General features: G+C 32.7%; 1 protein-coding gene across 3 annotated transcripts in view; it reads right to left on the bottom strand.

Annotated features, from left to right (window-relative positions):
- Positions 1-23,394, bottom strand: part of LOC148620128 (tyrosine-protein phosphatase non-receptor type 13-like) — a 96,974-nt gene that overhangs the window by 36,768 nt on the left and 36,812 nt on the right. For all 3 annotated transcript variants that reach the window (XM_088580712.1, XM_088580714.1, XM_088580713.1), the window contains 7 exons: positions 11,637-11,766; positions 9,348-9,456; positions 7,288-7,362; positions 4,178-4,346; positions 2,213-2,363; positions 1,461-1,752; positions 445-495 (listed from right to left, as the gene is read on the bottom strand). In XM_088580712.1, the coding sequence (XP_088436838.1) occupies positions 445-495; positions 1,461-1,752; positions 2,213-2,363; positions 4,178-4,346; positions 7,288-7,362; positions 9,348-9,456; positions 11,637-11,766 (977 nt within the window). The remainder of the gene's footprint in view (positions 1-444; positions 496-1,460; positions 1,753-2,212; positions 2,364-4,177; positions 4,347-7,287; positions 7,363-9,347; positions 9,457-11,636; positions 11,767-23,394) is intronic.

The following is a 23,394-nucleotide window of genomic DNA, read 5'->3' as shown; positions in this document are numbered from 1 at the left end:
TCTTACCTTTCAGAAAATTACTAACCAAAATTCATTTATTTTTTTTTAGAAAACATGATTGAAATGGATGTAATAATTTTGAAAATAATATTGTATGGTGTGTTATCTTAGTGATTTTAAGGTAAATAAGTCTGCAAAAAGTTTTGGCAATTCTAAATTTTGTGGATGCAAAACAGTTTATTTAAGTATTTAAAGCCCAGAGTTAATATTTTGCTGTATCTATTTTGGCATTTTTTAACAAATCATAAAAATATACCGTAATTTGCATTCTGTGAAAATTACCTGCTACACAATACATGGCCAGCGACGTTCAATGCCCCTGTCATACATAGACACTCTCCTCAAACATTTCAACTATTCAAACTTTGAATTTTATTCTGCCATTTATTTTTTTAATTGCCTACCAAACCAGGAACAGATTTGAGAACCAGATATATTACATACCTTTAATAATTTATGGAAATGAATACCATATTCTGGGAGTTGTTGTGCTATCTACATAAAAAGACAATATCATAAATGTTAATAAAATTTGTATCCATCATTGTCTAAACTCATTTTATCTATCAACAAACAAGATAACAGCATCGAGTTATCGGATGAGTATTGATAAAATTGGTTGAGTAGTATTTTTATTGTAAGGGCTTACCAGTGTAATATACAAACTATCAGGAATAAAATTTCTTTATACTTACTCAATTACCCTTTTATTGTATGGCAAAGGCTTAAAAGTTTTTGTCACCGATGATATCCTGAATTTAAAGGTCTATTTGTTATAGCCCATTATTGGTTCACATTACAAACTGACATTTGAATGCTTCCTTGTATTAACCGATGTAAATATTTTTGTATATGTCTTTTTGCCTGCAACTGTGTCACTTTAAGATTTTTCTTACTGCCTGGAGTAAGGGACATAACCCTTGAAATCAGTGATACGTTTGCATCATAATCAATTTCACCAAAACCTATCAAGCTTTCATTTGAAAAAGATTGAAATCAATCCAAGTTACTTTGATGATCAGATGAGATTGATCTAAAATGCTTTACACATATGTTCCAATGATTTGTAAGAATTATGTGCCTTACCCAAGGTCTACTTCCTTTATCACATACCTGTTCATAGCATATCACCACAAGAAATGCTCTCCATGCAATTAAAAAATATTGGTAATTTCTAATGACAACATTACTTCAAATCCACTGTAATGTTGTTGAAAAACATAATAATGTCAGTTTTGAACATCTCGGCCTATTTGGCTCTCTGTGACATTTTCTTTCTCAACTTCAAAAGTGCTATTGTTTGGTATATACACTGACATTTGACTGTTTCCTTGTATCAACTGATATAAATTTATGGCATTTTAAATGACTTTTTCGAAAGTGGCCCCATTGATTTCTGGTGGACAACTGGGTTTATGGGTACCAAGCATTCTAGCATTCTAGGGTAAGTTTTGACATACCTTTATAAAGTCCACCTCAGCCTGTACATGTGAGAACCCAGCATACTTAGAATGAGCATCAGCGGTATTATCTCGGATGTAACTAAGTCCTAGACGTTTGGTGGCACGCCCACTGTAGTAATGGTCTGGAATGAAGTAGTTTTTGCCCATGGTGTCTTTGTCGTAATCACCATATTCTGACTGTATTGCCAGACCTGTTAGATCGAGGGTCTTTTCATCATTACACAACAATCTTTCCTCCAACAGGTCGTGCCGTAGTTGTAAATACAACAGGTGTCTTGATATGCTGTGTCTGAAAACAAATAAACAATTCCATTGTTAAGGAGGTAGACCTGGGGTAAGGAACATAATTCTTGAAATAAGTTATATATTTGCATCATATTAAATTTCATCAAAGCCTATATGGTTTGAAAAAAATTTTAATTTTTTAAACACAAAATCCTGCAATCTGACAACTTCTGAAGTTAAAAGCCATGCAGTTAACAAGCCCATCTTCTTTAAGGCTATTAAGCGTGAGGTACCAGGGTAGAAATGTATTTTCTGATTTCAGGGATGATTTTATGAAGTCATCAAACAAAGCGGAAATTGGGAAAATCTGAAATAAATAAACAATAAAAAAAAAAGAATCGTAATGACAAAATCCAGATTTCAATTAGCGGAATTCTGCTAAAAAGCAGAAAAAAATTATCCCTGTGATTTGACCAACCACCTAATTGAGATGATTAGCTATGAATAGCTTAAATGTTTAATACCTAAGCATGCCAATGTGTTCTGGATAGAATTTGACCCTAAGGTACATGGTGAAAGTCAGGGGAGGTAAGTTCCCTTTCAGTCCTTCTTTCCATCCTTCTGGAGCTACTTTGTGTAACTTGGTTTCACCATCAATGAAGAAATGTTCTCCATCTGAAATGAATACAACCATAATTTAAAAAATAGGGCATTAATGGAACATTAAGTGATACCCTGCCAGGTAATGGCGAAATGTTCAAAATGGCCTAACTTGAAAACTGCACTTTGGATTTGGCTGAAAATTGAACATAACCTGTATTTCATGGTACTAAACAACTGTGCAAAGTTTAATAAAGAATTTCATGACTTGTTCTCAAGCTATCATCTGGAAATTGTAAGGGGATGGACAGGCCCACAAATTTTTAGAGGGTGTCATATAATATCCTGCCACTTTGTGTGGCAGGGTATAAAAACTGGTTTCTGTCTAGGTTTATCTTCGAATAGCTACAGATAATTTGTACATTGATGTACAAAGATCAAGCACATATTATAGGCCAGTGGTTTCTTTCTATAATACCAGTATAAGCCATCCTTTTTCTGAACTGACTATATGGACTTCTAGTGACCTCTATGATTTGAAGAAAAAAAAAACAGCTGTACACATTCAGAAACTGACTATTACTATTTGGAGCATGAAAATTCATTTGTCACTCTCATAGATGCCAACCCCTTCTTAGTACAGTCAGTATAGAAGAATTGAGTTGTTCATAATTTGGCTCTTTTGTTAGTAATCACCATAACAATTGGAATTAACATCTCAAATTTTTCATGGATGAAAATGTGTTTTGCTCACTATCCTGAAACAACAAGATTTATCTTAACAGAGATTGAAATAATGTGTGAAACCAAAACACACTGCATCCACAAATCCCAATTGTGCTTATTTCAATAGTCTCTTCTAGGTGTCTAAATGTTCAGAATAGATTTCCTAAACTAGGAACAGCTTGGACAGGAAAATATTGGAAATTTGTCAATAATAGACTGTTGACCATAAGACGGAATATTCTACCTAAAATTTGTAATAATTACAGATGAATCGTAAATGTTTGCATCTATGCCTTCTTGTTCCATCACCACTTGTACAGTAATGATATCAAACAGCAACCAAAGGTGTAGGTGCATTAAGCTATGAATATTGCCGAAAAAAATATCAACTTTGTTGTAATAACAAGAAGTTGTTCATAACATAGTAAAATATATAAATATAATGATAAATAATAATTCATGGCATTATTTCATTGTAATGATGTCATGATGGTGCTAAACATTTACATCAATTGGCAAAAACTGCTGAGAATTGTCAATTTTGTTGTTTTTTCGGACATATTTACATCCAGAAAACTATGTCCACAAAAAAGAAACGACTTTAATATTTTAACATATGATAAACTATGTAATAATTAATGTATATACTAAATATGAAGTTGTTTCTTGGGTTTGGATACCATTTCCTTGCCATAAATATGACTAGAAAGTGATAAAAAACTACACAATTTGACAGAATATCTGAAAAATGGTAAACTTCAAGCAATATATCTGTCCTTTAAATGCAATAATTATCTGAAGTCTTTATGTTTTCTCATTTGTGATGGATTCAAGTCTCCAAATTCACAGTTAAATTATTCAACACTTTATGATTAATTTTCAGTTGAATTTTCGGCTAAAAAGACCCTTTTATCGCCCCTTCTCCTTTGCCTACAACGTTTTCCCATCTATATAAAGCCACAAATCAAGCCTGAAATATGAGTCCATCCAGTGGGAATGAAGACTATTACATGAAATTCTGATGGGTAGAATGATGGATGAATCGACAAGGTGATTCCAATATACATGTACCATCCACTCCTTGAGCAGGGGTATAATACAAGGAAGGTTCATTTGTCAGAATCTAAACACACAATTTAACTGTTTATTGTCATATAACATACCATTCATGTAGGAGAGGCCAAAGAAGAAGAATTCTGGTAATTCAGCATGAGTGATGACTGCCTCAAACAGTTGTTGCCCTGTAGTACTTGGATCACACATAGCTTCAAGTTTCTGTCCCGTCAGTAAAACAACTACAACTCGACGCACATGGGCTGGGTTCTTTAAGCTCTGGAAAAAGCAATAAACATGCATATTCATGATCTACCTTCTTGGAATATACTGATAATAATTATTATTATTCATTATAATTAAATGTCAAATTAATTAAAGCAGATATTTCATGTATTTTAGAACAAGAATATTTTATTTGTTCAGTTCAAATAGCTCTTTCTGTGAATGGGGGTATAGCATACATGTGTGAACAAATATTTTTATCACAATACACTCCTTCAGACGTTTAGGTCTGTGTGCACCATACCTTAACACACAATAAACGCTTACCAAACACATGATAAATGAACACTCTTAGCACGATAAATAAATGCTGATAGAGTGCATTTAAATGCTCGACAGATGAAAAAAAAAAAAAAAAATTGATAAGTCATATCAAGTTAAAATGCACTATGGAAAAATGTAAAACTTTTTTTCCTATATAAGCTGTCAAAAAATATTTACATCTCAGATGATTCAAAATAAATTAAAACAGTTTTAGGGTTGTTTTTCAGACGTAATTGAATATATTTGAGACAAAAACGACCAAATGAAGAAAAATGAATCCATTGCCTGATTCTTATACGGAATGGTATTTATCAACGCCTAAAGGCTTCAAGACGCCTCCTTAAATTCATTGTGACGCATCTTGTCAGTGTCAGAAAAATTCCCTTCATATTACTCCTTTTACTGTGTAAATATCATCCATATCACCAAAACAAACAAAACAATCGTCATATACATTGATTTCCTAACTAAACACAACAATTTTTCTTTTTAAAGTCAAAGCTATCATAACTTTTGAAATCATTTATATTGGATACAGTTCATGTTGAATTTTAGATTAATTAAAAAAAAAAATAAAAATAAAAAACTCAATTGAAACAGATTTTTCGATTCTCCAGGGAAAAATTCAATCTCTATCTGACGGAAAGAATACCTTGGCATGCATTAACTCATAAAATTGCATAACTACTGTCCATGTTTTTGCATTTTACTGTAATATCAACAGTGTCATTACCAGTAAAATAATTATGGCTTTTGTCTGAAGTTTTAACGCAAAACAATTCTCTAAATATCATGTAAAGACCATGCTCAAATATCGACAATGATTCACAGTAGTTTTAAAAGGGTGTCCATGCAAAAGACAGGCAGTGGGTGGCACATGAAAAATTTGTTTCCAAAAATTTTCACCCATTTCATATCATAAATGCATCCTTTCTCAAAGTTGAATGATGGAATTTGACAACTTCAATGATAAAGAGAAACAAATTACATGGAAAGCATTGAAATTCATTGAAAAAAGGGAGATAACTCATTAATTTGAGCAAAATTTGGTCGCTTTGTTAGGAAATTTAAAAACTATTTTCAAAGCCATCCATTGTTGTTTTACAACAAATTTTATACAATTTGAAATAGATATGATATATACATAATATTGGAACAAAAAGAATTCAGTGGGATAAAATTTACCCTGTGCCCTTACCAGTTAACCTTCTGGATCTCCTTTGCAGGAGATCTCTTGCAATTTGTTTCCAGATTGCAGAATATTTTGCTTGACCACATTTTCGACAAATATTTTGTATATATCACAAGTATATGTACAAGTCAGTATATATCTGTATGAATTAGTGTTTAGAATTAATGAAGTTTTAACCAGAAAAGTACAAATATGAATCCCAGAAGCAAAGCCTGGTAAGAAATTCCTCTAATTAAAATAAAAATTACTATCTGGAATTAACATTTTGTTAATGTTTAGATTAAGCATTAACCTTTTACAATGTTAGAAACTTAATTTTTGGTCAACATAGACCCACCATAATTTTATGTAGACCGCACTGTAGATTTACAAAAAAAATCGAGCCAATTTCATCATAGACCTGCTTGATTTTACATAAACTCCCTCTGTAGGTCTACTGCTAATTTCTTCCACTGTACTATTCCTGTGAAATGATCCACCTCGTGAAATAATAAGTACAGGCTTAATCTAAACATTGATGACAAACAAAAGTTTTAGTCAATTCTGTTTGAAAAATAAGACCAGCCTTTTTTTTTTCCATAAAAGTAGTGCTGAGACACCTATGGAAAATAAAAAGTGGTAAGACCATGCAGGGCCTTTAGTAGCAAATACAGCCAGTGTGTGACCAGCATTTTCAGCATGCCCTTTTACATCATTTAATCTGTGTACAAAACTTTAATTTAATTGGTAGTATGCTAATAAGTCATTCCCGAAATAGCAGTGAATGGACAGATCGATGTGTGCAATTTAAACAATCTTGGTAAATATTTGCAAGAGTATTTTTTAGTTTGATCTGGCCAACAAAAACCAATGCCTCCCTGTTCCAAAGTTCATAAATGTTTGGTAACATGCACAACATGTAATGTTCTAACTACCCAAACAGTTTCATGAAATTTGGTGCAGTAGTTTTTGAAGAGTTGAAAAGCTAATGTGATGGACAGGGCAAATCAACATGTCTCCCCACCAAATTTGAGTGATAAATCCTACAAATATTTTTCATGTTATCAAACAATATCAATGCCACTGTGGAAGTATTATTGTTCGTGGGATACCAGTTTTTGTTGTTTTTGTGGGTTTGGCAACCAAGAAATTTGGCTCCCAACAAAATAGAAATTTCCCATTCAATTCTGTCATACAATTGTCAAATCAAAGAATTCAAGAATCTACGAACTGGCGTTTTTCCCCTAAACCATGAAAATTGGGATCCACCAATAAAAGTACCTTAACAGTAATGCCTAAAATATGACAATGTAATGTCTACAATCTGACAATGTAATGCCTAAAATCTGACTATGTAATGTCTACAATCTGACAATGTAATGTCTACAAACTGACAATGCATTGAAAGTATTCCAGTTTTTACATTTACTGTCAAGGACAGGACTGATCAAATAACTTTTTCCATGTTCCTGCATGGTCTTTAAAAGGAATGATACCTACCTCTCCTTGCAATGGAATTGGGATTCGTATGATGGGATTGGATGCTTTGTGTACAAATTCTGGTCCATAATACTCCTACAAAAAAAGTCAACATTGTTATCAGATTAAATGAATAATTGTGGTTTTAAAATAAAATTTCATGAAAGATCATTTGACAAAATCAACAAACCCCATTTCATAATCATTCAACATCACATGCTAAACTTGATTTTTATTAATCTAGCTCACAGAAGCAATAGCCAACAATTAGGCACGTCAGCCCAATTAGACAAATTATTCTGACACCCTGGCAACCAGTCATCAGCCTATTTCCTGTAGGCCAGATGCTTTGCTGCAGAGATCCACTGACTAGCAATTTTAAAATCTTAAGCGTGATGAGGCTGTGAATGAAACCAATGATCTCAAGGACTACAGGTAAGTATTCCACTGAGAAACAACCCAGGCAGCTTCATTGTTATCAGAAAGACATTGGATTAAATTTTCTAGTCGCAACATCAACTTGCTTCTATTTAAGTGAAATTTCTGACCTATTGTTATTTTCTACCATAGAGCATTTAAAAATTTTTTTAACACGGTGCATTAAAAGATCATGGCAAAAAAAAAAAAAAAAAAAAAAAAAAAAAACCTAGTTGAAAATCCTGCTCTATCACATTACAGTATAATTTTATTCGATATTGTGCGGGATTGGAATTCTTATATCATAAACATGTTTCATGTTGCAAATGTAATCTACAGAGAATAAAAACAATAGTTTCCTGATAAACAGGCAAGTCCTTGACCAAATCTGATAAAACTGCTATCTCCAAAACAATGGCAATTATACTTTTCATCAGTAAACACATTTAGTAGGTTAAAATTATTGATCATATGCATTACTAATGGTTTTATTAACTAACTTTCAGTATAAATTTAGTTCAAATGATGCACCTACCATAGTAAATACCAAACAAGGTTTTTTTTTTAATCAATTTGGACTGATGGACGAATGGAAAAGGTGGTTCCAATACACCAATCACTTAATTAGGTGTAGAAAAAGTGTTTAAACTCACTTTCAAGAGTGGAAGATCCTAGAATTTTTGAAGTTTGAAATCATTGGACTACTTCAGGAAAACCATAAGTCCACAACAAAATGTCAATGAAAAGAGTTGAAGGTCAAGGACCTAGACAAATTAAATTTCATAAGTCAAGGACCTAGATAAAATAAAAAAATGAAAAAGTCCTAGGTCAGACTATGGGTGTGCTGGACCCCAAACCACCCCTTATTCAAATCCCCCAGTAGACATTGTCATGAGAGACTTTTTAGTAACCAAGACTGACAGTGGTAACTCCTTTGTTCAATATACTAATGATGAAAATGAGTCAAATACATAAATAGAGGTATTTCGTTAATCAGGAAGTAGATGTTTGACAGGTCTGAATTCGGATTATATGACATGTGATTTGTACCTGATGCTGGATACCAAATATCAAGAAGCTGCAATTAGTAGTTGCTGAGGAAAGTGTTTTGAAAAAAATGTCCACACCCACACGCCCAACCAACATTCACCATACAATAACCCAATTTTCATTATGAGAAATTTGGTCAAACAATGAACCATTTACTGGAAGAGAGCCTTACAACTACACAACGATTGACTCAAATTAACTAAAATTTGCCAACCAGACACCGCCTACATTAGACATGACATATTTCAGTTCTTGAACCGATCTGCGCAACGATTTGACTGATTGATGACTGTTGACCAATTGATCGTTGACGGATCGATGACCGATAACCGATCTGATCACAGTTTTGTTGTGTAAAATGACGTAATATCTGTTTGAAATATAAGAAATGTAAAATAAAAATATAAATTGATGTTAAATCTATTAAATTATGTAAATATGTGTAAAATTGACAAAGAAAACAATAAAAATACAGTGAACGGTCTGTGGTCACGTGATGCGATCACCGGTTTAATGGATTGGTTTGACGGATTGATGACTGATTGGAAACTGATCAGTGACCAATGACCGAACTCAATTTTTGTTGCATGGATCGGTTCTGGTACTGTACTTACTCTGCTTCTTTTAAGTAGAGTTCCATTTGACATGGATGGCTTGGTTGGTGGTTGTCTTGAAGGGGGAGGGGGTAACACAAACTTCTCATGATGATGATGGTCCATTGATCTGAAATAGGAAAGCATTGAGAATAGTTCTCTAATATTTTATTGTATGCCAACCACTGGCCAGCTGCCACACAAGCCTTTCATTAAGAGGCAGTATTGGTACTTCAACCCTTCTAAACACACAGGTAGCTTAAGTTAGAAATACATTTAAATTGATATAAAGGGACTTTCAAAAGTCCTTCAAAGTTCTAAGCTCACAGGTAGCAAAAGTTTGAAATACATTTAATTCATATTAAGGGACTTTCAAAAGTCCTTCAAAATTCTAAGCTCACAGGTAGCAAAAGTTTGAAACACATTTAAATTGATATAAAGGGACTTTCAAAAGTGGCTGGTTTAGATAGTTTTCACATTATTCAGGGTTTGTTTTAAACTGATTTCAGTGTTGTTTTTAAGTACAGCAGTTGATTTTCATGGGTCGTAGTTAGATAGGGATTCAAATTTACTTACAAAAGATAGAGGTCCCAGACTTTATTGTATCCTTGATAAAAGGTCCACACAGAAAGTGAAAGGTCCTCATTAAGAATTGAATGTTTATTTTTAATGATTCATTGCCATGTAAAAGCTTTATACAAAACAAAAAAAAAACAAAAAAAAAACACACAAGTGTTCAGTGCAATACCTTTCTGCACTTACATGAACTGACATTTTATTTCATTTTAATTGTGGAAAGATTTTGTTGCTAAGCAACACAATACAAAGATCTAGTCATGCATTTTATATCCTTTAAACAATTCTTTTGATCTTATTATTTCCACGGTTATTATTCTGAATTTCATGCTAATCCAACTGAAGAGAAAATTCTTCAATTCTTTACATGAATTATGCAGAATTTACACATTGTTTCATCTGTGTAAGGCCAAAAGGAAAAATATGGCTGTTTTCAGTTTCATATCTTTGAAAAATAGAGTAGGTAGGGTATGAATATCTTCTTCATTTTACATTTTTTTTAATTTGTTAATGTGGAAAAATCTAAACCTTCGGCAAAAATGTCCATGTAAATGCTAGGGTAGGCGTCAAAAACTGGGGTCGGCAGGGAAACTTTAAATACACATATTTTTCTCATTTGGTCTAATGTGTTTCATACTTACAGAAATCAATAAAATTCAATTTCCAATGGTACTTGATTTTTTTCATACCAACAGTATTTTTATATGAATACCTATTACTGTTTAAAGTTCATCCTTTATAATTGAAATTGATTGGTTTCATAAGAAAATTATACTTTTTTCATTTTTTTTTAAACAGAAAGTAATAAAATTTAATTAACCAGGATATTAAGCTGTACCAATAGGCAACAAATATTTAAAAGGATCTTGGCTGCTCTGTTTCAAAGTAACAATGATTTCTAGGGTTGTGAAATCTTTTAAGAATTTTCATGCTAAAACAATATAAGTAGCAAAAAGTTGATGGGTCAGTGTGCTTACTTTTTTAGAATAAGGATTTGAAATTTTTTACCGGAAAAGGATTTGTCTTGACTTTCCCAGAGGTTTTGTTTATGAAAACCCTGAAGAACTTAAAAGATTTCATGAAAACTTTTTAAATATAACATTTCAATGTGTGTTTAATTTAATTATGAAAGGAAAGGGGGGTACTTGGCAAAAAATATTAATGGTAAGAAATGGATAAAACCAGAGGAGTCTGAAAATCTGACAAAATGGCTGAACATGTGCAGAGAACTCCTTAATATGCATATTCGAGCTTTATGTTCTAACCAGGGGTTCAAAGAAGGGTTTGTCCTAGGTTTGGGACCCTCAATTTCTGATGCAGGACCATTGAAATTTCATTTACAAATATACTTCGGTCCTGGACATACCATATTGCAGGGTTCAACACTTAACAGTGGTCAGATAGTCCTGTGCCTTCCTTATTTTAGGGTGGACCAGGAAATTTCAATTGGTAATCCTTAGGGCACCCTAAATTAATTCTTTAAATTCTGCTAGTCCTAAGGAGAGGACTGACAGAGTCAGATTTTTACTAATTTTATTATTGTAAACATATTAATTTTTCGCGGATTCTGTAAAATGAGCATATTGGTGAAATCAATTTTCCTGGATTAAAAAAATGGATAAGAATAATATAGTGTTAAAAATTAATTTTGTGTGTACCATTTTCGCACTTATTTGTCTACTGTGTAAATAGCGAAAAATTAGTACATTGCAAAAATTAATGCATTTACAGTACCTCATGGCATTTTGATCATTGAATGCTGATATTTCACTGCTGACAATGCTTTCTCTGTCAGATTCTGATCTGCCCATTCTTAATGCCATTTCTGATCCATACTGCATATGTATTGCTGGTGAATAGGCTCCTGAAATTTACAAACATACATGTAGCTAACTTGATGGAAATGACGAGTTGTAAATTCAAAGAATTACCTAGGAATATTGTGAGGAAACATATGCAAAGGATATTCCCACTTCAACTCAAACTTTGATTATGTTAATTTTAGTAAAACAAATTGTTTCTCCTGTTGAAGGCACAGGGGAAACAATATGAGCATCCCAAGGGATCAAAAATGCTGATGACTTTTTCAGTACTGGGAGAGGATTAAATTCCAGAAAGATTTCCTACCATTTAACATTTTCAACAGATTTTGTGGGAAAGACTGATTCTCATTCTCCACTCTCTATGGTAAAACTTAAAAATGTAACATGCTCACTAATGCTCAAATGTTGAAAATTTAAAATTTACCATCATGGGTGGAGAAATAATCTAAACCATTCATTCCTGAATGAAGGAGAATATATCCCATTAAAGTGAAGAAATAAACATTTCATTAACACCTATCCCACTAAACAACCTCTGTAGTATGTAACGTCACACGAGGGTTTTTTTATTCTTGGCTGATGATTGTTTTGCATTATGACAATATGCTCAAAGGTTGGGAGAATTTGACCTTTAATTGTAAATTCATTGTTTTTGAAAGAGAGGACTCAATAAATCTCATGTCTCCTTTAATGGGAAAGATTGAGCCTGATTTAGGAAACATAACAGCCACAAGGAAAACTAGATATCATTGAGATGGGAGCCATCTCTGTGGGCTCCGCTGTCAATAACATGTGGTAAATAAGCTGATATGAAGCATCATTTGAAGTTATTATGACATACCCTCTGGTGTTGGTTAATATATGTGTCAAGTATAAACTTTGAAATCATAATGGTTCTCTAGATATAGAGTGGACATGAATTTGTAACGGGACGAATGGATGGGCAAACAGACAGACTGATCACTATAGGGCGACCTGCCTAAGGCGTGGCCCTAATCAGGGAAGACTAATTCTAACAGTTCCATTCCATTTGGTAATGAGGATGCGTGTAGTGTGTGTTCAAATGACACTGCTATTGGTTCAGTTAAAACTGATCTAGATGCAAAGCAATCCCCTATATCCCATGCTGAAATTAACTCTTGCTTAAGCTCATACTGAAATTATCATCATTTAACTATCACAAATAAAGAAATCTGATAATTTCATTGCAAGTAATAAACTTTATATCATTATAATCGCACAAGAATTTTTTATAAAATTAAAATCCATTCAGGTGTTCAGCTGGAGTTGTGTATACAAGATGTGAATATATCAAAACCAATTAGTTGAGTTATCTCCCCTGGCCTTAATTCATTTTTATCAATGCACATATATGATGCTTAACCTTCACAAAAAGATTCATTCTAAGAACAAGAGCAGTGCTCCAGGTCCCCCGCCTTGCAACAAAAGTAAAATTCCATGGAATATTATATTCTTACCCCATAAGCCTTCAACTATAGGTTCAGTGAAATTCTATAAAGGCATTCAAAAATAAAGCTCCGGAAACCAATTTTCGCCCCGAAAATTATATTTTGTTAAGTCCGTATGACGTTGACCTTTAACCTACTGATCTCAAATTCAACAGGTTCCTAACCCCATAAGACTTCAATCATCCAACTTCGGTGAAATTCTATGAAGGCATTCAAAAGTTATGCTCCAGAAACTAAATTCAGATGGACGGAAGGAAAGATGGAAAGCGGCCATGTTTTTTTGAAAATAAAAAATCCCAACAGTCATTTTGTGCAAATACCCTAAGAACCAAAAATGCCAGCTCATTGATTTCTGTAAAATGATTTTTGAGAAGAAGATTTTCAAAGTTGTACATGCCAAAAAAAGCTGTTTAAGTAGTCATAACTCCTGCATCAGTTCACAATTCATTTTGATAATTTCAGCATAGATCCATCTCTTGATGCTGAACAATATTACCCTCTACTAAAATTTTGCAAAAGACAACGATTTTGAGTTATTTGCAAAAAAATGCCTTCAGACCCTTATGTTCTATTTTTAGTAATGGTGGTCAAGTATTTTTCACAGATCATAAATCCCAATAGTCATTATGGCAAAATATTCTAAGGAACAATCATGCCAAGGTTACATCCAGTTGGTCTAGGAATTTCAGAGGAGAAGGTTTTTCCAATAATTTGTCCATGACGACAATAATGGATGCCAAGTGATGGCATAAGCTCACTTGGCCTTTGGCCAGGTGAGCTAAAAAGAAATAAAAAAGCCCTGCTACAATGATCAATAGGTCCTGGACCAGAAGGAGTCTGCAGATTAAGGAGCCTACAAAACCAGTACGAGGAGTAACATTTGTATATCCTTTTCACATTTCCCATTTTAATAGTTTAACTAATATTTACACAACTTAAATTACATAAGGAACTGCAATAATTTCTAAAATCATTGACAAATGGTCAAACTGAACTGAACGGGCATTTAAAAATTCCAACCGATATTCAGTTCAAGTAATGCAAGTGTTTTAAAGAATTTGAAACCTTTGGAGTCCTCGACAAAAAGACGGATAAAATTAAATATTTACTCAACAGATTTTTTTGGGAAGTTAACCAAAAGCCAATTTAAATCAATAATAAAAATACTTTTACCCAAATAACTATTCCTGAATATGGAGTATTAACCAAGGTATATTAAACTAATTTTTTTTTATAACCGAACACAATGAGTGCTTTGTAAAGAAGTTTAATGAATTCCATTGAATTATCACAATATGGTACTTCAGAATTCTTCATCTGATAGAACAATTAAGAAACTGCAGCCATTTCCAATGTTACCAGAGAAATTCTTTGAATAGAACAATTCAATGTAATGTACTGGAATGTTCTTATTATATCCATTGTCAGTCTTTTATTTCAGTAGTACCAGTTTCAATAATGCTAAAAGGATGATGACGTCATTTATAAGAAAATTTGGTAAAAATCTATTTCAGTAATACTAAAAATTTTGTTAAAAATTTAAGAATCTGGAAATTTCACATCCTACATATTATTGATACACTGTAAAGGCCACGTTCTTGAACTAAAGGATTAGAGAGTAAAAGCATATAAAATGGCCCCAGCTTAAGATCTTTTTACGATAATTATTTGTTAATACCAATTTTTCACCAGACTCACAAATTGGGTTTCATAAACTGAACTTCAATTGATTTTTAATAACTTGTTAGTATGAGTATATTGAATTTTAATCTAGTCAATCTTTCTTCAGGCAAAAATGTGTTCTTCATACCAATTATCCTTTTCCTTCTATAAACGAACTGGTAAAAATATTTTTTTCTTGAAACCACCAATAAATTTGAGATTCAACATATTTATAACCTGATCAATAAAAGACTCATTTAACATAACATTTCATTGTCATGTTCAAGGGCAGTTCCAGAGTTTTAATATGGAAGCCCAGATATGCCCTTTAATGTTCACACAAGTTTCAACACCTGTGAGCACGAGATACAATTTTTTGCACATGGGTTTCAAATATTGTGTGCATGAATTACTAGCTTGCGTGCACAAGATACAGACATGCGAGCACAAGTTACAAATGTGCACATGGTTACTTTGTTGACACCTGCAACATTTTAAATCTCCTCTGCTCATGGGATCAATCTATGATTATCTTTGATAACTCCATCATGTTCAACTCATAAATAGTACTATTATATAAACTTTACTCACCTTAACCTATCTAATAACTTCCTCAGACAGACTGCAATGGTATTTCCTCTCTGTTTTGATCGAAAGTACACATGTCAACAAGTAACCATGTGCACATTAGTAGCTGAAGCACACATGCAAGTAAATTGTGTGCAGAACTTAGTAACTTGTGTGCGGAAGTCTGTACTCAAGTACACAAGATTTGAAACTTGTTGGCACAAATTTGTATCTCGTATGCACAAGATGCAAATTATTTTTTCATTAAAATAATAATTCAAATAATTCATTAAATGGCAAGTCAAGGCTTCCTTATTTTTAAGTTAGTAAAGATGGAAAATTCAAGATTTCAGACAAAACCAAATAATTTTTTTTTCAGGAGGTTTAATATGTCTATCATATCTTTCCATTAACCTTCATCTGACAATTGGGGATGACTTTAAGTACCAGTCCGTATAAAATTCAGGCAGAGCCTATGGTACATTGATTCATGGAGTAGAAAAACCCATTGAACGAAGAATGGTTTTTTGGTCGTCAGATGCTAAATTTTTAGGTATTATTAGTCTTTTCTGTATTCAGATCTGCACTATTAAGAAATTCATACATTCATTTCACACTTAAATCAAAGCAATTCAAGAACGATAACTCTTGAAAAGTGCTAATTTCATGTACAATCTATGTAAATTTTTCTCAAAAGCATAGCACCCAAATGAAAAACTAGGACTGACTTAGTTGTCTGTAACTGATTTTGAATAGGAAATAACAGTAGTAAAGTTGGTTGGTTTTTGACATGCATGAATCACCTCCTGTCTGATTTTTATATAGACTGCTACTTAAAGTAAGATTCCTGAGAAATAAGATTTGAACTAATTTATCACACTGAGGCATGACAGTATAATATACAACAAATTTAAAATTGAAATGTTGTCATCTCATAATTTTCTTCATTAACTGCAGGGGTTATTCCCCTTCTACCATTTGACATTATTTACAGTATTTTTCTCTCCATCAATAAAAACAACACAATAGGAGCTGTATAAGTATGCTAACTTCTAAAAGCTTTATCGATCACTAGATTTCCTTTTTTAACAATAAAAAAGCATTAACGATAATCTTGAAAGAGCCCTGTAGAAAAAAATCTTTTCAAAGTAAACTTTTCAAGTTGAAAATAAAATTTTAATGCATGAGGCTTAGCCACTTCAGGCCTTAAAATAAACAATACATAATTTCTAGGTTTCAAAACATCCAACCTAGTGCCAGTATTGTGACAATATGGCCTCTTATAAAACTGATGCTAAAATCAATAACTTTCTTCTAGTTCTATTAAAAAACAAACAAAAAGGTGACAGATTTGAATATACCAAACTGTTTCCATATGAACAAATCAATGAGTTTTTCAATAAATGAGCTAATTAAAATTGCTGGAGATTCAGAAAATCAATTTAATGAATTAAATGGTAAAAGTGCTAATGGGTTGAAATCTGTTAATATTTAAAAAAAAAAAAAAAAAAAAAAAAAAAGACATCAAGCAATTAAAAAAAAACATAGGCAGACAGTTGATTCTTTTTTTAAACTGCTTGAAATATTAAAGCAGCATAAAGGCTTTATAATTTTCAATATAAACACTTCAGGTTCAGAGTGGAATTTGCACCAAAACAATAGAGGTTATAATATAGACATATACAGCTGGGTAGAAAACTCACTCAAATTCCAACCAGTCCTGAATATGATTTTTCAATATATTTACCATATGGCTATATATACATTTTTGCTAAAATTAGCCAGCCCTGCTAAAAAAAATAACTAGTCTCAGGCTGGTGGGAAGGCTACTATTACAAACTCTGTATACAGTGAAACCAGCCTTAACCATACCTCTTTGGAACTGAAGATATTGATTGGTTTATATAGGTTCAAAATGTATTGATAATCAGAATAAATGTGGTATGGGCAGATCATCAGTTTATTCAGGGTTCAGTTTAATGGGATGCACTGCACTTGATTGGAGGGGTGGGGGTGGGGGGGGGGGGAACAAAAAAAACAAAAACAAAAGATGTTGAGGAAATAATAAGTTATGACTGTTGATCAATTTATTTTAGAGCCTTTTATTTTTGTTATATTTTAAAGATCATCAGAAAATAACATGAAGTTAAATCATAATTAGGACGGGTGGCCTACAGATATTAATCATAAGGCATGGGAAAATCCCACAAATAAGAAATTGATATCATACTTGCAATGTTACTGCCATTGTGAGGATGACTGCAAACAAAATCTCTTACAATGCATTCCCCCATCTAAATAAAATAAGTGATTCTATTTTCTTTCTTTGTCAGTAGGCCACTTACCTGTGCACCCGGTCCATGCTCCCAGTTTTTAGTGGAGTCCTGAGTTGCTCATTTACTTTTGTTACTTTGTATGTATTATTTTGGTTATTTTATATTCTTTCTTTTGTTTGTCTGTTTTCCATGTCTGGTCTTTGTCCCTGAACTACATTCTTATGATTTCCACTAGAATCTTGGTTCCCTTGTTTACTCATCCTAATATTCATTAAAATAGATCGATTGCTTGATATTTGTTTAACATCCTCTACAGATATTTCATGAATATTACAACAAAAACATTTAACAATCAAACAGACCCTACTTCGTTCTAGTCTGAGATGCTGAGTGAGCTTACTCCGGGAAGCACCAGCTTACAGATAGGCATGCCACCCCATTCTAATACATTATTCTGACTCCTAGACAACCACTTCAGGGGTCAAGATTAACTATTTGAGGTCAGTAGCCACCTGGGCTACCAAACTATAAAAGCAATTAGCCCAAAAAAAGTTGTTAGCCCTGACTTTTTTGTACAAAATTTCGGTACGTAATAAAATTCCACATTTTACGGATATTAAGTAATTCTAAATAAGAAACCGACATTGGTTATGAACGAAACACAACTTTTGTTTACAATAATTTTTTTTTTGCAATTTTGCCACATGGGCTACTACAATAGAATAAATGGTTGCCCAGGCACATTTCTGGTCGCCATTGGCAAGTGGCGACCGTTAATCTTTTCCCCTGCACTTGTTACTCTATCCTCTAAAATACCATTTCCTAAGCGGAGAAGCAGTGCTACCAATTTTAAAGTCTTTGATTTGACTTGGCCAGGTATCAAATCCATTTTAACACACTTAATTTTAAGGCAAGCAGGCTACACTAAGCTTCCTGTGGTGGTTAGACTAAATTTCAACAAGGCTGCAATTTGAAAAAGCTCAGTTTGGAAATGGAGCATGTTGCTCAACTATAATATCATTTAAAGGGTTTTTTGGAAGGGGGTTCATCAGACAAAAAATTTTTTGAAAAACCTTCCACTTCAGGTAGTGACACTTATTAAATGTAATTATGATTTGGTTACACATGCGATTATTCATAGACAGAATAGCATCACACAGTAAGATTCAAAGACAATATGAAAGCACCCTCCTCTGGGAAGACTTCCCAAGAAACTTTGAAATCGTGGTATTGGCTGCATTTAAAAATTTCAGGACGCAACTAAAACTTACTGGCATCTCGATTAATGCTTTACTCATGTACATGTGCAATTTCATTGATTTCAAGTTCAAACAAGTAAAAGTAAATTAAAAAAAACCTAAGGTATTTATCAAGCAAGAAAAACAATTGATGTGTAAACAATTACGAAGTTTTATCTACCATTAACAGAATACCTGTGTTGAGGATCTATCAAGCTTAAGTATAGCACTCCACCTAAAAATCATGCAAAATGAGATAATTTCTTTTTTTTTTAAATTGAACATGTGGCTTTTGGTATAACTCTGGTCTTATGTGTGAAAGATATAGAATGTATTGCAGAATTAAAAAAATTGAAGGAGATACTTTTGTAAATCAAACTTGAGTAGCAATCTTTACAAAAATCAGACAGCTTGATTCATGCATGTCAAAAACCCACTGAATTCAGTTATATTTCTTGTTCAGAAACAGTACTGATCGCATGACCAGTTTTAGCTTTTCATTTGGTTGTTGTGCTTTTGAGACATAAATTATATAGATTGTACATGAAATGGACACTTTGAAAGAGTTATTGTTCTTGATTTAGTTTTATTTGGTTGATTTTAGTGGCAGATAAATGGACGATTTTCTCAAAAATACAGACCTGAATACAGAAATAATCATTGCTATGCGAAAATATAGCATATGTAGACTGAAAAAGCATTGTTTGTTTGGTGGGTTTTTCTACACCATGAATCACTTTACCATTGGTAGTGTCTGAATTTCATATGGACTGGTACTTGAATACAAAAGAATTTAGAAACAATAGGATTTTCGGTGTGAATTATCTCTTAAGACCAGACAGACTGGAATGAATTATCATACATTTCATCATATAGACCCATAAAGCAAATTAGTAACACGAATAAAAATGTGTAGCCACTTTTTGGGTATACCACATAATACAGAATTTGCATGAGTCTTACAAAGACTGCTGCTTAAATATTAAATATTAAATATCAATATGTCATTAGAAATTGAGGGTCCTTAATATTGGACCACTGCTAATTTGAACCTCATTTTTAGATTTTAGTTTTATGGTTTATACAATACCTAAATCTTCCAATAACATCAAACTGTTACCACTTCCTTAGGAGTGCTATAAATTCATGGCATGTGAGAGTCAATTCCCATACTTCATTAACACAATTCCATTTCAAATGATATAATATTATTTTACAGAAATATAAGGCCACAATTAAAATAAATGACTATAGAAATGTATTAATAATCGTAAAAGTACTTTTCACGGTTTGCCAACGCATTTCAATCAACCAGCTTATCTGTTAACGTGGCAATTTCAGATATTATCAGAGTTGTTTTCCAAGTATAATAAACAAAAACAAAGTTAGATTGACTCAATTGGTGGCATCATTTGCACAAAGTGTAAATTTTGCATGCATAGAAATTAAATAAAATTACTTCTGAACATGAATGCAGACTGTTTCAAGAGCAACAAACTGCTCTTTTTTATGAAGAGTACATAGGATTGCAAGTTACCAGGACCATAAATAAATTGTTGTCACATTTTAAGACCAGCATCACCGGTTGTAGATGGTCTCCAAATAAGACACAGCTTCGTGTCATTATGCAAACACAGACATTTACCATTTCTAATATAATAAACTTCATACTCAATGGACCATTGCTGTGTGGGCATATCCTTAAAACTAACACAGTGAGCAATTTTGATGCTGATGAAACAATAATACCATACACCATCAATTTAAATCAAAATTTCAAAATAAATTTGATGATGGGCAACTACATATTTAACATTTAACTCTGGGGACAATGATACCCTGCCAAATAAAGGTGACAAAAAAGTGGATGTCAAGCTGTTCAATTGGAAAACCAAATTATTGTTTTTGTGAAAAATGAACTTAACTTGTATTACATGGTACTTAACATCTGTGCAAAGTTAAAAAAAAAATTCAATGATCCGTTATCAAGTTATCATCTTGAAACCGTTAGGAGACAGACAGACATGCAACTTTCTGAGGGTATCACATAATATCTTGCCACTTCATGTGATGGGGTATAAAAAACAGTCTCAGCTTGTAATTCAGTTTTTTGCATTTATGAGACGAAAATTAAAGATTGTATATGAAATTGGCACTATGCAAGAGTTATTGCTCTTGATTTGGTTGATTTTGAGCAGCACATGAATGTACATGTGTAGTCTTCTCCAAAATACAGTTCTGTATATAGTAAGTACTATAGTTACATAAAATGTGATGTATGTAGATGAACTAGATATGTCCCCTGTCACCTTAAAAAAAAATGAAGTGCAAAAGTCCCATAAATCCTGTAAAATTGATCAACTACATATGATGACTAATATTCCTACAAAATCCAAACAAAATCTGTTGAGCGGTATCCCAGAAATTGCATCCACAATGTGTTCCTATATTGCAGCATGTACAAATTCAACAGTCCCTTAACTGCTGTAAATTTTGTCAAATCAGAATGACAGGGCAATATGATCAACTACATACTGTGGCTAACAATCTTACAAAATTTGAACAAAATCTGTCAAGCTGTATCCAGGGAGTTATGTCCACAAGTTTGACTGGACAAGGGACAGACACAGACATTTCTATGTGCCTTTTCGCGTACAAGAGAGACAAAAAAAAAATCACTATTTGTTCAGCTGGTTTTTTCCGTACAATGAATCAGCTCTACCTTTGGCAAACACTGAAATAAGTATGTTCAGAAAATATAAAAAGCACCTTCTAAAACTAAAGTGTTTCAAATCAATTTGAAAATTGCATAATTCACTAGTTGGATGTGTGCCTTCAATAAAAACAGTTTCATTGCTGTTAATTCATGTACTGCACTGAAATTGTAGATGAAAATGAAACAAAATTAGACATTTAACCGAATTGTGTTTAAATACTTTATTTTACAAATCTGTGTAGAAGCAGAGATTTGTATACTTCTTGTGACTAAATTATGACACAACAGCTTATACTTTACTGTAAATTAGTATTAAGATAGTATTTTAGGTTTAAAATAAGCAAATAGAAAAATTCAGATAGTAAGTTGAAACTTCGGCAAAATAGTAGGCCTGAAACTAGTGTTAGTGAATTTACACCATTAGATGGATTGGTACTTAATACCAGTGTAAATATCAACAGCTAAATCTGATACATTAGTAGTAACCTTTCCGATATATCATTGACATAACAGCAATTACCGATATAAATTTTGATGGCCATCATTATCAACGGGCTCAGATGATATCTTTTTTTCACTGATCGATGAATTATTCATGTTACAGTTATTTAATTAGTTATTTAGCAAGTTCATCAAACAAGTGCCCATAACATTTACCAGTGAACAGACTTAAACCTGATTAAAAGCACTCTTTAAGTATAAGTTCATGTAAGAATCAGGCAAAATATCAGAAACATGCATGTCAAAAGCTCACTGACCTGACAGTATAATATTACACAAGGATACGTTCTCTATTTTAAAAAAGATCACCATTTGATTTCTGCATCACTGGATTTGCTCAGAAATTTTTCAAAAGAAAAGTTACAAAAATGAGGATTCTGACGGAGTTATCTGCTCTTGACATGTTCATTTCCAGTGCAGTACAACTCAATTTACCAAAATGATATGGAAAATCTTGTCTATTCTAATTGATTTTGATGGTGCAAACAGTCACCCTGCCTGATTCTTACAGAGACTGACACTTAAGGGTAACTATCTGTGAAAAACTAACTGATGTTGACAATAGATGATATAAACAACAAGACCAATAAGTCATATGACAGAAGCTGATCTCAATTCATGCATGTAATATAATCATTTTATGTATAGAGTAAAAGCTGCAGAGTATCTAAGTTCAGGCCTGGTTGCCATACAAAAATTTTTTTTTCTCAAATTCAGAATTCAGAAAATCCTGAGTTTTTTTTCTCAAATCTTCAATTTCGATTGATCTGATTGGATTATGAAACCAGGCACAAACATGTTCAATAACAGAAGTTCTCTACAACCCTGGTGCATCGGTAGGGTAAGTGTCCTCTGCTTTCCTTGAGACACATAAAACGTCTAGTCCTGGGTAGACTAAAGAGGAAAGGACTTGTGTCCTATCCCATTTATTCTAGTTAGGCAAATAAAATTGTTGTAAACAAGTAATTATGCTGTAGCATTTATCAATTACATCAAAACAGTCTGAAGTGATAAGTAAAAATTACCTTTAAAAAATCTGCAAGTCAGAAAAAAAATTGAGAGAAAGAGAAAAAAGATGGGCAATACACCACAAATGAGAATTTTTAGTAGTGTTTTCTTTACAAGAGAGTTAAGCTATGGCAATAAAATTAATTCTTAGTTTTGGCCTTGCCTTCTATCTGCAGATGCAAAAGAACAAATGTTCTTAAATTGTGATGAAATGCTTAATGTTAAGTTAATC

The sequence above is a fragment of the Perna viridis genome, chromosome 4, assembly GCF_037379345.1.
Source record: "Perna viridis isolate PV_CMFRI_1.1 ecotype Kerala chromosome 4, ASM3737934v1, whole genome shotgun sequence".
In the NCBI taxonomy this organism is placed as follows: domain Eukaryota; kingdom Metazoa; phylum Mollusca; class Bivalvia; order Mytilida; family Mytilidae; genus Perna; species Perna viridis.
The sequence above is the reverse complement of the archived record's forward strand: the minus strand, read 5'-3'. Positions and strand labels throughout refer to the sequence as shown.